This window comes from Drosophila rhopaloa, unplaced genomic scaffold (assembly GCF_018152115.1).
Source record: "Drosophila rhopaloa isolate 14029-0021.01 unplaced genomic scaffold, ASM1815211v1 contig_115, whole genome shotgun sequence".
NCBI lineage: Eukaryota > Metazoa > Arthropoda > Insecta > Diptera > Drosophilidae > Drosophila > Drosophila rhopaloa.
The window spans coordinates 11,263,371-11,280,595 of NW_025334990.1; the positions used below are offsets into that span (position 1 = coordinate 11,263,371).

The 17,225-nt window shown below is 38.6% G+C and overlaps 2 protein-coding genes across 3 annotated transcripts; one reads left to right on the forward strand and one right to left on the reverse strand.

Moving 5' to 3' along the window:
* The first annotated feature begins 1,948 nt into the window (after nt 1-1,948).
* LOC108046246 (gamma-1-syntrophin) lies at nt 1,949-8,572 on the forward strand. 2 transcript variants are annotated; one of them, XM_017125852.1, is made up of 10 exons: nt 1,949-2,262; nt 4,418-4,482; nt 4,542-4,691; nt 4,751-5,036; nt 5,110-5,274; nt 5,600-5,784; nt 5,845-6,003; nt 6,071-6,295; nt 6,352-6,555; nt 6,796-8,572. In XM_017125852.1, the coding sequence occupies exons 2-10, from the start codon at nt 4,423-4,425 to the stop codon at nt 6,904-6,906; spliced, it is 1,545 nt and encodes a 514-aa protein (XP_016981341.1). In that variant the 5' UTR covers nt 1,949-2,262; nt 4,418-4,422; the 3' UTR covers nt 6,907-8,572. The 2 variants fall into 2 exon arrangements, with proteins under 2 accessions (XP_016981341.1, XP_016981340.1); XM_017125851.1 differs by lacking the exon at nt 1,949-2,262 and having other exon boundaries at nt 4,408-4,482.
* Nucleotides 8,573-8,772: 200 nt separating this feature from the next.
* Nucleotides 8,773-16,019, reverse strand: LOC108046247 (sodium-dependent dopamine transporter). Its single transcript, XM_017125853.1, has 8 exons — nt 15,792-16,019; nt 14,313-14,566; nt 11,422-11,556; nt 11,212-11,366; nt 10,974-11,152; nt 10,534-10,911; nt 10,238-10,475; nt 8,773-10,180 (listed from the first exon to the last, which is right to left on the reverse strand). Exons 2-8 carry the CDS (start codon nt 14,497-14,499, stop codon nt 9,551-9,553), a joined length of 1,902 nt encoding a protein of 633 aa, XP_016981342.1. The 5' UTR covers nt 14,500-14,566; nt 15,792-16,019; the 3' UTR covers nt 8,773-9,550.
* Between the last annotated feature and the right edge of the window lie 1,206 nt (nt 16,020-17,225).

A 17,225-nucleotide genomic window follows, 5' to 3' on the forward strand; every position in this document is an offset into this window, starting at 1 on the left:
AGCGCCGAAAACAAACGGAAAACTTTTGTCAATAATGCCGACGATGTTGTTGTGGCTTCTGCTGTTCTTGCTGTTGTTGTTGTTGTTGTTGTCCTGGCTGCTTTTCTTATTGTAGTTGCCATCACCGCCAATGTCTTAAATCCCAACTGATTGCGTTGAGTGGCAGTGACAATCGGGGGTTCGGTGGTCGAGGGTTAAAACGGATTCCGGGCAACTGCGAATGATCCGATGCACCTGCTCCACCTTCCTCAAGTGAAAACAGTTGCGCCATCAACTTCTCAGACTGTAAACAGAGGCAAGAATATACCAGAAGTTAGCCAAGCAATCGCTTAATCGGAGAGGTCTTGACTTTGTTGCATTTACAAGATTATTTGATCTAGTTTCATACCAAAAATAAAATAATAGTCCTCAGAAATATTATTACAAACGTAATATTCAGCAAGTTTTTAAGTATAAGTTAAAAAAAAAAAATATTCTAAAATCTCATTTAATATTAATAGGTAACAAAGAATTTTAATAATTATAATCTAACATTTGTATAATTAACAATTCTGCTTAGATCGTTTATTTAGTAGGTTTTCTACTTTAACACAAATCAACCATGTAACAATTATTTTCAAAAATAACTATTTTGCAGCTTATTCTTAAAATATCTATATGAAAATATGCAATTCACTTTGTCTTTGTGCGTATGTATCCTTGAGATATCCAGAGGCAATCCTTGGCCCAACATTTGCATAGTAATATCTAAATGGTATTGAATGTATTAGAATACATTTAGTTAACCTGAAGGACGAATGCAAATGTAAGGATATTCGCTAGGCTGAGAGTTTTAAGAATTAGCTAGGTTACCTGCTGACCTGCCAAAGTGTGAGCCACTGGGCTTCACCTGGGCTAATACATTAATTAACTTTGCCTCCGACCATTGTGTTCGAATGCCACTTATTCGAGGGCTTATCATTGAGCCAAGCGAAGGGTCGGGCCAAAAACAAATACACAAATGTTGCCCTGGCCCTATTCTGGTTAACAATCACAACAAAAATGGGCGCGCAAAACTTTTAATGAGCTAACGCCGCTGATTCAGCGTTCTAATTAACATTTAACGAGCACTTCGAACAACTCGGGAATATAGGACTCAATATGGACACCTTAAGGCATATTATTTGCAGGTGGAGCAACAGATTCCTGTGCTGAATGTGCTCCTCCTGGGAATTATTCAATTTCGGCATCCATTTCTTGAAATTTATGAGATTCTTTTCGGCTAAATTATTTATTTCACGCCTAATGATCCATATCCTTTCTATTTGATAGACTGAACTCCTTGGAAACCACAAAGTGTAGTGTTGAGACATTTTTATAAAACATTATTTTTAAAAAATTTGTCAAAAAACATATAATTGTTTTATTTTGTTTTCCGACTTGCAAATTAACAATGTATTAGTGAAACCACTGTCTTTGGGACTTCGAAACCGGAAATTCAAAGTCACGGAAGGTCGATGTTGATATACCTATATTTCTACAATAATAAATATTAATATTAAGTATTGTTGTTTATTATTTCTATAAATTGTTTTTCAAATTGAAGCGTCCTAATATTTATCTATTGAAATAATGCAATATCTTTAAATTTCTGTTATACGTAATTTTACAAACATTCTACAGTAATTTAGCGCCACACATCAAGTATACGTCTGTTGTGAGAACCATAAGAAATCATCCCCCCTTTTTGATGGCGCCATCTAGAAGTCAGTGAGATGAATAGCTTTCTCTACAAGAAAGTTCTCCAAAGCTGTGGTGGATAACTTTGAGAGTTGAAGAGCCGGCTAAAGCCTGAAATCGGGGCAACTCTACGACCCGAAACATATGGCCTAGCAGGCTGCACAAAGCTGCGCTGCTGAGAGCGTACCGCTCCGTCCGCTGGCGATGTGTTTATAACGGAACTTCTCAGTTCGCTCGCGCTCAGGCTCTGGGAACGTTGTGCTCTGGACCGCCGAAGGACCAGCTCCACGCTGGGTGTACAGCCATCCAGTTTATATATATACATTTGTCCTGAAGTGGACAAAAGTGTGACAAACAGAACGGAAAGTTAGCATACTTTTGTGAGTGGTGATTTTGGCCAAATCGCGGGTTCAAGCCCCTCATTCCAGAAAATCGAAGATGTGAAAATGTGACCCAATTGAAAACGCGAAAACGGGTCGCAGCTACACACAAAGTACACATATATGTGTGAAGGAGCATAAGTACATCTGTCAATACAAGGAGGTAATCCCCATGCCGATATTGTGGGTGCGGTGGAGTTGTTTAGCAAACACACATAAATTAATAATCAACGCTTTAGGCCTCGGGCAAAAAGTATCGGTTATGCGAGGGTGTGCGTGTGTTTGTTTTACTTTTCTGGCAGAGCTGCAAAAAAAAAAAGTTCAATCGCTGTAACTTCAGGCAAACAGGCCGAAAGGGCTGCTCTTTTTCCGAAGCACAGCTGATTGCCAAAGCCCTCATGGCGAACATGTTGGCTTGTTTGGTTTGAAGCTCAGGACCTCCACTTCGTCACATCCCCAAACTCCGTTTCTCTGGGCCCAGCTTTACGGTTTTATGGCTCTGGAGCACGCAGGCGAAAGGGCAGCGCAGCGTGCACACGTAATAATATAGCCATAATCAAAGGTAACCCGGGACAACGGAGCGTATGCGTGTTCCCCTAGGTCGGTGGCCTGACCACCAGTTCGTCGCTACGACACTCGGAATGCCAAGGATTCAGGGAAATTAATGGAACGTCTACTTGACTGTTATTGCACTCAGAGAAATTCTTGGAAAGAAAATGTTCCATAAAGCAGATGTTAAATATCTTATTAACGTATGCGAATTGTTTGTAGAAACAAAACGATTTACTAAAAACAATTTAAACTTATTTGCAATATAGTAAAACTATTTTAAAATATATATTTTTTTATACATATAATAAGAGGGTATTCGATTGGTATAATTGAAAGAATAGTAATAATAATTTTATTTAAATAATTATCTTTTATAACATTTCTAAACTGTTCCATATTTTTATATATTTAATTATAATATAATTAACCACATTTTATCCATGTTTTATTTACATTTTTTTTATATTTTCGGTTTTTATTAATCCTATTACTTTTTCAAAATACCCTTATCCCAATTGTTTTCTTAAGTTATTCGTCTTACCATAAAAAAATCTATTACATTTTTCATTAAAATTTATTTTAACCATGAAGCAGTTCGCAGTAATCGAATAAAGTGAAAGTGTTTCCCCTCGCCATTCAAATTTCTCAATCTCAGATGGCATTGCGGCTGGCACCATATGCACATATTTGGCGCTCAAATCGCGCCCCTTTCCCCCAAAAGGAAACTATCAACCCCCCAAGCGAAACACCTATTTATGGAGCACAAGTGGTTATCCGAAATACTTATTCTGGCTTCCCATTCCTGACGAACAGTTGCGGCCACACTTCGGCACTCAGCACCACCAGCAATAACAACAACCTCTGCAGATGGGGCACACTTCAATGTGTTTTCACTCATATCTAGTTTTCCGGTAGCATATTTATTTTCCACTTTAATGGAAAACATATGCCGACGCATGCCTTTCCCAGAACACGCACTTGGCATAGGTATTGCCATGGATCGCTTCAAACTAGATGCATTCTATTACATTTCGCCGCTGACTGATTGCGCTTAATTGTTTCTAATTGCATGTGTAATTAAATTAAGGCAATTGCACAGTTCACCTTGAACTATCGGCTCATCTAGTGGCCCAGTGGGTAAATGTAATTCAATATGCGATGATTGCAATTGCGTTGCTTTGTTTTACTTGGTGTCTGTTACGTGTAAAATGGCAATCGATAAAGGCCACTGGAGCCGGCTTCCCGATTTGATTGCAATTGTTTCACAGTCCATTGCCATGGCCACGATTATGCTAACAAAAAACGGCGGAAAGTTCTCAGAATTGGCCCGTTCGTCTGGGCCAACTTGATTGACGGCCAGCGGATCAGTTAACAAGGGTAGTCGTGCCATTATTGCCACAAGTCAGGCAACAGTTCAACCTTTTGTAGACCTTTCGCAGTGAATTTATTATTCCTGGAAATCAATCCAGCCAACAAATCTAAAGTTCTAAAAATATTGACATCCGACTGTAATCTTTTACATAATTGATGAAGTGTTTTAAAAAGGAAATAAGGGGGTTTCATGGCACTCAAGTACTTAGAATTATTACTTTTAAATCTCCAGGGCTGTTTGATTACTGTATTATTATTTTATTTCACATTTTCTCTAAAGGGTAACAAATCATTTTTAAGTCCCATATTGCGTATAAACATAAAAGCCATCTGACACCATTCCTGTTTAAGTTCATAAATCACATTTAAAATCCCTCTTCTCTAAATGATTTTAGGAATTATGAAGCTCTCTGACACCATGGCCACGCCAATAGAAGAAAAACTCGATCAAAACCTGAAGGTACCCCCAAATCTATGTTTATTAATATGGATCACTACAAGTTCATTTATGTTCTACAGGTGCGAACTGGCATGGTCCATGTGAGCGATGGCAAGAGCAGACCAGAACCCCTGAGACTTAATCTTACAATGGAATTACTTTCGCTGCAAAAGCTGGAAGTAGTTACCCCCAGTAGTTGTCATCCCAATGGACCGCCCATGGAATCGAAGGTTAGATTTGGTATATAATATATGTTACTTGTTTGGATTTAAAAGAACTTTCCTTTCAGGAGCGTATGGTTCAAATTACGCGCCAAAAACAAGGCGGTTTAGGACTGAGCATAAAAGGTGGAGCCGAGCACAAATTACCCATCTTGATATCGCGCATCTATAAAGATCAAGCGGCGGACATTACGGGCCAGCTTTTTGTGGGCGATGCCATCATCAAGGTTAATGGAGAATACATCACGGCATGTCCCCACGACGATGCTGTCAATATTTTAAGAAATGCCGGAGATATTGTAGTACTCACGGTGAAGCACTATCGCGCTGCCACGCCTTTCCTTCAGAAGCAATGTGAGTAGTGGGAGTAACTTTCACATTAGTAACTAGTAATTAAACCTTATTAAATCCTTTTCAACATTATTAGTAACCAAGGACACGCCCGACTCCGATAACGATGCCACTTGTGCCGAACTGAAGGCAGACGAGGGCTACAAGTCCTCCGTGAATAGTGGAACCATCAGTCGCAGCTGTAGTCGCCCCATGTCCATTTGCTCGGAGCCCGAAAAACGATGGACCGATGTGGTGGCAGGTGAATTATTAGTAAAATAAAAAATAAACCTATAATTAATTTGCTAAAAACTACCAAATTAAAAATCAGGCTGAGCATAACGTGTTCTCAAATTCCCAATGAGTGAATTTTAAAGTACTTAACAAAATATATAAACAAATATCGATAGAATTTTATATTTGGATAAAGATCATGGAAATACGGATTTATGTTCTATAATTTGTACTCTTTATAAAACTTTCCATCCCAGTCTTTTTCTCTGTTGCTACCTACCATTCATTGTAAACCTTTTCTAGTTCTATTATAATTATAATCAATCCAATATCTATAATATTTTATATCACAGTACCTCTAATGATGGCCTATGTGACGAGATATATTTATGGCACCGACAAGCTGCGCCAGAACGCCTTTGAAGTACGTGGTCTGAATGGAATTACAACTGGTGTTATACACTGCGATGAACTAGCCATACTTAGTCAATGGCTAAAACTGATCACAGATAATGTGGTGGGCCTAACGCATTTACAGGTAAAATAGTACCTAAATGACTAGATTTTTGCTTACTAAATAATTTATTTTACCGAGCAGATGAAGCTATATAATAGGAACTTTGCTGTGGGCGAACGCATCGAATATATGGGTTGGGTAAATGAGGGTGTCATAAACAACAATATATCGTGGCAGAGCTACAAGCCCAGATTTCTACTACTCAAAGGCACTGAAGTTATGCTATTCGAAACGCCACCAGTAAGTCATCCACTCACTAATAATTGTGATAGTATATAACTGATTTATTATTTTGTTTAATTATTAGTTAAATGTGACTGGCATCAGCAAGGCTTTGGTGGTCTACAAGGTCTACCAGACCATGTTCCGAATTGTCAAGGAATCTGAGACTGTGGATAGTCGTCAGCATTGTTTTTTGCTACAAAGTTCGGGCCATGAACCCCGCTATTTGAGCGTGGAAACGCGACAGGAGCTTTTAAGGATCGAAAATAGCTGGAATGCCGCCATTGTAACCAGTGTCATTAAGTTGGGGGTAAGTTTAATTTGTTAATTATTACTGCAATTGCAATAAATTTAACTTTTCCTTAGCGAAAAACCTTTGCTGTTTCGCATCATGGAAAGAGTGGTGGACTTACTTTAGACTGGCAAGCTGGATTTTCACTAACTGAAGGAGCCGATTCTGCCATAGTCTGGCAGTATAAATTCTCCCAGCTAAGAGGCTCCAGTGATGATGGAAAATCCAAGCTGAAGTTGCATTTTCAGGATCACGATAGTCGTGCAATCGAAACAAAGGTAGGTTTCACTACAAATTAATACATATCATAGCATATTTTTATACATTATCAACAAACTCAAGCTATAGTTCATTTCTGCTGCAAACAGTTTATAAATTTTAGAAATCGTGAGGGATTTTGCAGTTTATAAGCTGTTTTAAGCATAAAATAGAGATCAGAAAACGGACCTTAAAAGGTTTAAGCACAATAATATGATTACTTACTAATACTACCAATTATTATATTAATTTTCCTCCAGGAACTGGAATGTCAGGTCCTGCAAAGTCTGCTATTTTGCATGCACGCGTTTCTCACGGCAAAAGTGGCCTCTGTGGATCCAGCATTTTTGAGCTCAATCCAGCAGACCTAAATAAATCAAAATAAGGACAAGGATTTCCGGACTCACTCTGAAATGATATATATAATATTCGTAAAGTGCATAGCAAATAATTCGAATATGAATGTTGGACTAGGTATCTCAAACATGATGTCTGCTTGTACTTATTATAAACAAGTACGCGTATATATGTATGTTGATCTGAATGATTGTAATTGGATACTGATATGGATATATTTATAGCGCTGACAAAACTGAAAGTGAAATCTCTTGGTGCATTACAGTAAATTTTAAGCATACATAAGGCAATTACTTTAGGCATTTTTCCTATTACGTAGACTTGGTACTTAATAATTGACAACAAATTTGTATTGTTTATAATCGATTGTTTCCCAATGTAGCCTTTATAGTTAAATTACTTACCTTACTAACGGAAAGATGAAACCACATAGGTCAGAAACTTGTCGCTTTTGCTATGAACCGAAAGGATTATAAATGAGGGGCCTCAAAGGCTTTATTCCGTGCTGTATCCTCTAGAAATATTTCTCCGAAAGTTTAACGAAAAAAATTAATCGAAATATAAAACATGTTTTGTGTGCGCTCTAATGAAAATTTAATTTTCGAAAAACAAAAAAACGAATGCTTTAAGGTCGGATTAACTGTTATTTTCTACCGAAGTAATAGCTGATTGTCATAATAGATATATACCTTATAAAAATATATATATATAACATCCACCGAACAAATCTCAATGCACAGACGTAATATGAACTAGATTTTATAACTGTTATACATTTAACCAGAGCCAGTTAAGTGATTCCATCAGACACTCACTTAGGTCATTTGTCAATTCAGAAAGTGTCTTTCAGTGGCAAGATTGTATTTGTTGCTTATGCATATTGCATTGTATGTATTGATTTTAGGCGTTATTGCACAACATACATCTACATATTAACGACTTAGTTAGCGAATCATCGACGAGCACAAGAAACCACATAACATATGTAAACACACAAATATCAAGTTGGCGCATTCGCAAGACTCCCTTCACCCGCAAAAAGTCGTAACCGCATGAACAGAATATCTCTAAAGCTATGAACAAATATATATATAGACCGTATACCACAGCAGAAAGATCAGAATCAAAAGTATTTACTGTACATATGCTTAGCTCAATTGGGTTAGAATCCGCTCTATAGCACCAGAAAAGTATACCATAACCGAAGTAACAATATTTGCATACAGCTCACTCACACAAACCAAACTAGATGCACCCTAATCGCAACCTTAACCCAAACCCGACCAACATACGTAATCTGCATACACCGCAACATGTTATACGAGTATCAATTACCAGGGAGTTAGACCTCCCTCATCCGAACTAATCACACATAACATATATATTTTTAATGCAAAGCTTACATAGTGCTGTATGAAGTACACGACATACAAATATATCGTATATGCCATATGTACCCCGAACTAAGAATACTACTCAAAAGCTGCGATTCTGTGAGAGAGTTCAATATTTATCTGGAACTGCGCTACTTGATACAAGTCATCGATATGGAAACCATTTCATTTGGTTTGGTTACGGTTCTCTCCTTACTTTTATACGTTACTAATTGAAATTATTGTACAAGAAAACAAAAGCAAACAAATTGGAATAAAAACCCCGAATATCTAATCAAGAATCTAATCATGTCTTTGATTTAATGTTTTAAATTTTCGGAAAGTTTCTACAGGAAGATTTCTCAAAGGACTTCGTTTAGTTAACTAATAAATTGCTGTATGAGAGCCAATAACTTAATGATCTATTACCGTGTATGTGAAAATAATACATTGACCCAACCCCAACAAAGTAATAAAAACACACTCCATTTTCCGTAACTAAAAGTATAATAATTTATTTCAACAAATTGAAACAGAACTCATGGCTGTTAGTTCTGCTTCAGTGTGAAAAAAACCCTTAAATCAATTGTAAAATATCAAAAACCTATATACAGAAACGATTTTTGAATTGGGAATGTTTCATAACTCCCAATTGATTGCTTAAAATGGCTGTTTTAAACAAACAATCGTAGTTGCGTGGACGGGGGGAATATTAGTCTAGAACAAACCTTTGCATATGACAAAATCCCCTCATGGCTGTTTGAGGGGATTTTGTTGTTCAACTGTGGCAGCTTTTGCTTCAGTTCCATGAGATGTCCTATAACGTGTTTAAAGCTTTTACATCATCTTTGCTTGTGTATGTACAGATTCTATGCCCGATTTGAGCCACGATCGTGTCTTTAATTCCATTGGCATATGCAAACTTTCTTTTCGAGGATTCAGGTGGATTAACTGACGAGTGTATCGTACTTTCGGATTTGGTATTATCTACACAGCATTGTATGTATTTATGTGTATGCTATATCTGGCATTAACCATACGAACTACAAGCTAATCTTAACTTAGGACTAATGGTTTGAAGCTGCTCCCGCTTGCTGGTTTTCACTTTCGGTGCCGAAACCTAAGTACGTTGTTTGCGAAAATGGCCGATCCTGACCAGACCTGCTCCTAATGTCAAAACAAAAAACACTAACTTTCCTGCAATGCCACAAGTACGTGAACGTGAGTTGTTGGTAAATTTCCAAATCTAAACGTAGTAAATTTGAAAACGAGCCATTGGTCGAACTCAGACATCGACGGGTTCCTTGGCGGTTTCCGTATCGGTTAAACGCACCACGGTGACCTCAGTGGTGACCCCGTTCAGCACCATTGCCATCGACTGCTGATCCCGCCAGGGTGTGGTCAATATGGTGAGCCTCTGTCGCAGGCTGCCCGGCGTGGAAAGTAGTTTGAATATCGCTATCGCCGGAATCATCACCACCGATGAACCGGCTATACACCATCCCAGTGCATTGGCCCATCTGGGGTACACGTAGTCGCCATAGGTCAATGGTTCGTAGCCAATCAAGCCGTACACCGTGATGAAGAGTAGGAAAATCGGAGCCACAAAACGCCAGCACACCTGCCAGTACATCCCCGGTGGAAAACCAATCATATCCCTGATGTCCTCGCTAAACCGATTGGTTCCATAGATCCAGGAAACGGCAATGGCTTCGAAGAACACGGCCACCAGAATCGAATATCCAGCGGCATAACGATCCAGCAGGTGGAAGAAGTAGAAGCCACCTTGGGTGCAACTGGCTAGTCCAACCACAAAGTACAGTGAAAACAGGCCAGCAACGAACAGCTCCCGGTTTCTCTTGATCTTCGGGAACTCATCGCTCAAGGCGGTTATAATAGCCTCAGAGCCACCAAACTAAAGTGAATGTAAATTTGAAGTTTATACAAAATAAGATGTATAAAGGACACTTACCGAACTATCCAAACCCAAGGTAAGCAGCATCATAAAGAATATGAGAGCCCAGAAAGTGCTGGCCGGCATGGTGGCGATGGCAGCTGGATAGACCACAAAAACCAGACCAGGTCCTTCAGTGGCCACATCCTCAATCCTCACACCCAAAGTGTGGGCCATGTAACCCAGCACGGAGAATATCACAAAGCCAGCTATAAAACTGGTAGCCGAATTGATGAAACTGGTTAACAAGGCATCTCTGTAAATAAATAAGAAATTTAACACATTGCCAATCTTTGACCCATCATAAAACCTACTTGTAAACATTATTGTGGTATTTATTATAGGATGCATAGGCTAAGAGCACTCCGAATCCTGGACCCAAGGAGAAAAACACCTGGGTGGCAGCATCCACCCACACCTCAGCCTTATAGATGGCACTGAAGTTGGGCGTAAGATAATACTGAATGCCCAGAAAAGATCCAGGCAGTGTGAGACCCCTGATCAGTAGAATCAATAGCACCGCATAGGGGAAGAGGGCCGTAAACCACACAACCTTGCCCGAAGTGCTGATGCCCTTCCACAGAGAGAAATAACAGATTAAATAGACAATCAAAAGGCACAGCGCCATGTCCCATTTAATGGCGCCCAAATCGTGGATCCCCTCGCTCTGGTTTAGCTCCAGAATGTAGCGGCTATATATGGATATAAATATATTAGAAGTATATTTAGAAGGGAAAATACAAATCCTACGCACTTAAAATACTCTGAGGCAGCGGACTGAAAGCCCTCCATGTGGCCACTCGAAGGCGTCTCCAAACTAGTTATTGAACCATTTACATAAGACTCATTGTAGAGCAGGGTTTGATTTCCCAGGACATAGTAGTCACTGTAATTGCCTATCACAGGAACACGGGAAATATTTTGGCTCTCGAACTGATAAAAGAGATTTAGTTATACGATTGGGTATAGTACTTAGTTAAAACTTCGCTTACCGGTCTACAATTTGGTGTGTTCCAAACATTATTGCATGACGTCCAAGGCAATGAGTTGGTGAAGGATGCAAAAAAGAAACGCAACGACCAGGCAATAATCACATTATAGTAGAAGTCCACATAGAAGGCTATCAGCACCACGGCATAGCCAATTCCTGGAAAAATATTTTAATAGCTTGTGGATTTAATTTTATATTTTTAAATTCTTACCTTTAAAGAGTGGCACTAGGCGTCCCCAACAAGTGATGGCTCCCTTACGATTGTGCTGCCCCAGGGCCAATTCCATATAAAATAGAGGAATACCACCGACCACCAACATAATGCCGTAGGGCACAAGAAAAGCGCCTGGAATTGGATTTGGATAATTTTAATGTTTTTATATGCCGCTTTAAGACATATTTTCTTTTGAATAAGAGCTCATATATTTTTAAGACTAGATAACCACTTAGTGACTTTATAAGTAGAAAACTAAAATTAAGTTTTAATTTGTTTGTATTTCATAAAATCTTTGACTAGGCTTTGGTTGACAAACTACTTGTATATATATATATATTATTATATTATTATATTATATATATTATTATATTATTATAAACCACAACAATTTCAAAGAGCATTAAAACACATTCTGAAGGGCCTAAATAAAGAAATAAAAATTGATTTAAGTTACATGTAAAACCGTAAAACAAATCATATTTACATTTCCCTCCCCATACATTATCTATTAACAGTCACTAACTTTTTCATGATAATGATTGCATAACCGTCGCATATTAAGACTGACCCGTGTCACAATCTCTGCATTGTTCGCTCTGCTCCTGTCGACAAACATAATTACACACATATTTCCTACATAGACACCCGACTTTTATGTATGTTCGATGGTACACAAAATCAAATTGTTCTACAAGTGCCACTCTAAGGACATTTTAAAAACATTAACAGCAGCCTGCCGGGAGAAAGGCGGGGGAAGAGCGGGGGAAAAGCTGGGTGAAAAGCGGGGGAAAGCGAAGCTCGGCTGTCTCCTGCAGTCATCTCCGTCACCTCCGGAAAACCCAAGTCAACGTTACACCCCCTTTTTGGCCTGACAATTGGTAGAGTGCCATCGATACTTTGTCGAGTGGCAGGGGATGATGTTTTGATGATTTGATTATGTCTATTAGCAGGCAAAGTGGCCGACAAAGTCGACGACGGCCATTACATACATACATATTCTATATGCAGGGGCATTTTACTATATATGTAGGTAGCTACAAAGGATATGGCAGCTCCGGTGCTTCCTTCTGTCAATTATGTTGAAAATGTTGGAAGTGTAAAACAAAACCGTCTAAAATAAAGACAAGGCATCTATGACGCCCGTCGCTGTTGTTGAAGCCATAATTTCCGTTGCTTCAAGTGCATTTCCCCCATTTTCCAGCAGCTCGTCAGGGACACTGTGGAAATATGTGTCTCTAATTCGATTCCCAGGCCATAATTCGCTCTAAACTTGGACATTTTTGGATGGACATTTCGAACTAGTTATGGTCTGAATAGCAGATTGATCTTATATTAAATAAGTGTTGAAAGTTAAGACTTTTAAAATTAAACTATAATTTAATTCTGAATTTTCAACTCAATTTAATTTTTGTAATATTTTATCAGATGTCCAAATTGTTAAAAACCTATAACCAGCTTGAATACAAAAATAAAATGCATATTTAACTTATGTGCAAACACTTGCGGTACGTATACGCGATCTAAGACTGATTCAAGGGCCTGCTCCTTGGGTTTTAGCCATAATCCAGGACAATGTGGATGGCCCAGCCTGTTGCTGCCACCAAAGCTTCCACTTGCGACTTGCAGGCAGCAAGAAAATGGGAAACAGAATAAATAATACCGACTAAGCTGTGGTAATAATCGCAACCTGAGCGAGTTGGTGGCCCTGGCAACGGACATAAAGTGGAACTTAAGCTGGAGCCGGAGCCACTGATTGAACGCAATGAAGCGTATAAATATAACAATTTATTATTATGATTTTAAAGGCAGCAGGAGCGTGTTGGAGGAGAGAAAAAAAAAAAGAAACTCATAAAATAGTAATAACTATATCGAAGGGCCTGTGAGCCACATCCATTCACAACGCATCAGCGGGAAAGTGCCGCAATCAGGGGAAAATGGGGGGGTGATGAAGACATGTTTCGCACATGAATTTCCCACAATGCGATGGTGGAAAGTGCTCCAGCAACAAAAGCCTAGAGAACTCCACATAAGCAGGCTGACATATTGCCCTGAAATGGGGTGAAAAAGAGTGAATGAGGGTAAGCAGGCCAAATGCGATTATGACTGCCAGATTTAGTTGTCATACAGAAGCACTTAACTTTTGGAATTGTTTTGAATGATGGCGTCGTCGACGAGGATCAGGAAGCGAAGTAAGTGTTCGACTGTATGTCCTTTGCCGCTCTTCCAGCGGGGGAAACCCTGCAATTTGACAAAGGAAGCTGCCCCGCCCCCCCCGGACAGCACTTCGCACCACTTTGACAAAGTGTTAACAAGGCCGAAAGGGAAATGCAGAAGGCGGAAAGCGACGGGTTCCGTGGCGAGCCCAATGATGTGTAATGCCATATAAATTATTTTCACTCAGCCGAAGCGATTCACGAAATGTCTTTATTCCCTAATTGGCCAGCTCACACGGAGAAAAAATCACTTACATTGGTCAATCAGGTTATTGAATTTGGTCTTAAATTTTTAATACATTTTTAGATGGAAAATGTATTTACATTATGATTAAATCCCTTTTAAAGTTAGGCTCCTTTTAGTGTGTATATTTTTGTTTAATAAGGAAAATCAATGCCCAAATAAGTTTCACTTTTAAATTTGTATAAATATTATAATTTACTGGTTCCAATTGTATCTAAAAATAAATTCCCTTTTGTGTACATTGGATGTAAACACAACAATTTATGTTCAAATGCAAAAAACCTTTACATATTCAGATATTTTTATATTTTTAGCACCAATCGAATTTGCCATAATTTCAAACCGCAAAAATGTATATTGTGTTCAGCATTTTTAATGAAATAATTAACATTTATTTGTGCATTTAAGCGTAGAATATATTGACTTACCACCGCCATTTTTGTAGCACAAATAGGGAAATCTCCAGACGTTTGCTAAATCGACGGCGAATCCAATAACCGATAATAAAAAATCCACTTTGCCGCTCCATGTTTCGCGCTCGTCGCTTATGCTATTGTTATCGTTATCGTGTGGCGTGGGCGTCTTTGATTTGGATATATGTCCGGTTGGTGACATCTGCGACTATATAACCCGTCGTGTCCTTGACCCAAAACGTAGAGTTCCCGCCGCCGCACTTTGAAATCTGTGAAATTCAGAAATCAGAGCACTTCAATGGGTAAGTTTTTGCAGAAATGTCAGAAATATCAACCCGCTCGAACCATTTAAGTCCCCCAATCCCAATCCCAAACCCCAACTCTTCAGCAATCCATGGACTTCAATGAGTGTGTTCTGGGCACTTGAAACCTGTTTGGCAACGACATGTGCTCACCCAGCCCTTGAAGAGCTCGTTGGCACATTACGCATACGACAGGTGGCATGTTCAAACACACTGGCCAGCAAACACTTGACCATCCACACCACAGAACAGGCTCATATATCTGTCTATATATGTATGTACTCTGAACTCTCGGGAATCTTTGCGTGTAATGAAACCACAAACACGTCAAACAATTAATCTGATCTACTTAATTCCTCCCCGCTGACTTTAATTGCCCAGAGTTGTGATCAATTAAGCGAATCCAGATTGAGTGTTTAAAGTGCTCTGAGCTGCTCTGGTTTTATTTATGAGCAGCTAGAATTCATCAAGTTTTTGATGAATAGAACAGATAGCTATATTTGCTGGTCAGACCTTAACAGTTTTCAAATCGAAATGTAGGTAATGCATTTTTGTTTTAGCTAAGACCAATTTGTTTTTTTCTAGCACTTATAAGTGCAACAAACTAATTTTGAAGAGAACCCATACCTTGAGTATTTTTTAATGATTGTGATTCTGCAAATAAAAATATTGTACGATAAATGCTTAGTTTCTTGAATTCATAAAGTTTTTGATTTTTCAATAAATCTGGGCTGGTCAGATCTCAACCGTAATAGAATTGGAATAAAAACACTATACTTTAAAATATAATATCGATTTAAAAACACTAATGTTGAAATGTACTGATATTTTAACTATTTTAAATCATTGCACACATATAAATATTGTCTTACAATAAACACTAAACAATTTCTACCAAGACATCAATATAAAATATCTATTTGTATTTTAATTCACAATTTAGGCTGAGGGTATGTTTTTCTGTCTCTTTAGTATTGGAATTTATTTTAATTTTAAATTATATGCCTAACTTAATTTGCATTGTGCTTCTTCATATGCACTGCATTGTATATCTCTTTAAATTGGTTGCATTTACATTTTTTTTGAAGAATTCACATGTGTATTTCGTTTTAAGGAACAAATTTTTATTTTAAAGCAGAATAAACAGTCTTCAGGCTTTAAGATTTTTCTAAAATATGAATCCTTTACTTACCTAATTAATACCAAGCTCAAATCATGAAGTGGCACCAATCCATTGTTAAATAATCCTTGACACTTTTAAAAAATATCCAGAAAACTTAGAAAAAAGCTCCACACAACCAATGCCGAATGCCAAAAACCGAACTTCACTTCACATACATTGGCGGATATGTATGATTTTTGGAAAATGTTCAACTTTCAGGGCCGATGGGAAATTCAAAATCGGAGCTGTTGCGCCTTCGGTGACATGCGAGCGTTTGCAAATGGCTGCTGGCCAGCGGCGCCTTTTATAGTCCGCGACAAGTGGCTGCATCTCTTATCACACCAACACACACCCCCGAGACACACACACACACAGTTTCACACACAGTGCCACTTATGTGCGGAAAAGTTTTGTGTGTGTGTCAAGCGCAGCGGTGAAGTTGAACCTCTAGAGCTGAAATCCGAAATATGAAAGCCAGAAGTCGCATGCGCCAAGGAAACGTCGACGGAACCGGAACGGAAGTGACCAATTAGAGTTGCCTTACATATACAACGAAAACGGTGCGTATACGTTATGTCTGTGTGTACATGCTGTCGCCGCTGTATTGGTGCCGACGGTGTTTGTGTGCGTGAGCGAATGCTATACGTGTGCCCTGTTAACTGAAGATGCTGCTGTTAACTCGAGAGGCTTTTAGCAGGGCCATGTTAACCCGTTGGGGGCCAACTATTTATTCAAATGGACGGGAAACTTTGCAAAGTATCTTTTATATATAATTTGTTAGCTGTTTCTTATTGAAAAATGTATTTGGTTATTTATATCCCATATTTAACGAGACTGATAAAATGGCTAGTGTCTATCAAAAGATAACATTATTAACAATAAAGAAAAATTCAGTCAAATGTAAAATTGCCAAACATGACTAGAAGACTAAGAAACTTAATTGGCATCGAAAAGTACATTTGTTTTTGGTTGCTAATAGAGGTTCAAATTTTGAAGGTTTTGTAAAACAAAAACTGAGTAGCTATATTTACTCATTTATCTTTTTACTTATTTATACTCAACCTTCAATAGCTTAGATGTTTGTCTATGTATCTTGATGAATAACTAAACCTTTTTTTAAGTTTCCCTAGAAGGGCAAACCGAGGGTTAAGCACTGTTAAGGCCACTGGTGCTGGCCCTACTCTATTTTGGCTTTCATCTTGTGCAACGGAACGAACGCTCTCAGTCTCCTTCTCTATTTCACACTCTTTCCCAATATATTCCCACATCTGTCTCGCAAACATATTTCGAAAACTTATTCGAAAACGCTCGCGTGCAGTGCTCAGAATATCTTTTTTTAAATCCCAACCGAGAGCAGTTGGCAACGGACGGTCGTGTACTTCGGATGCGTTAAAGACCAATCCTTGGGATTTTTGAACTGAAAGTGCAGCGGTATTAACACATACAACCAACTGTGTATGTAGA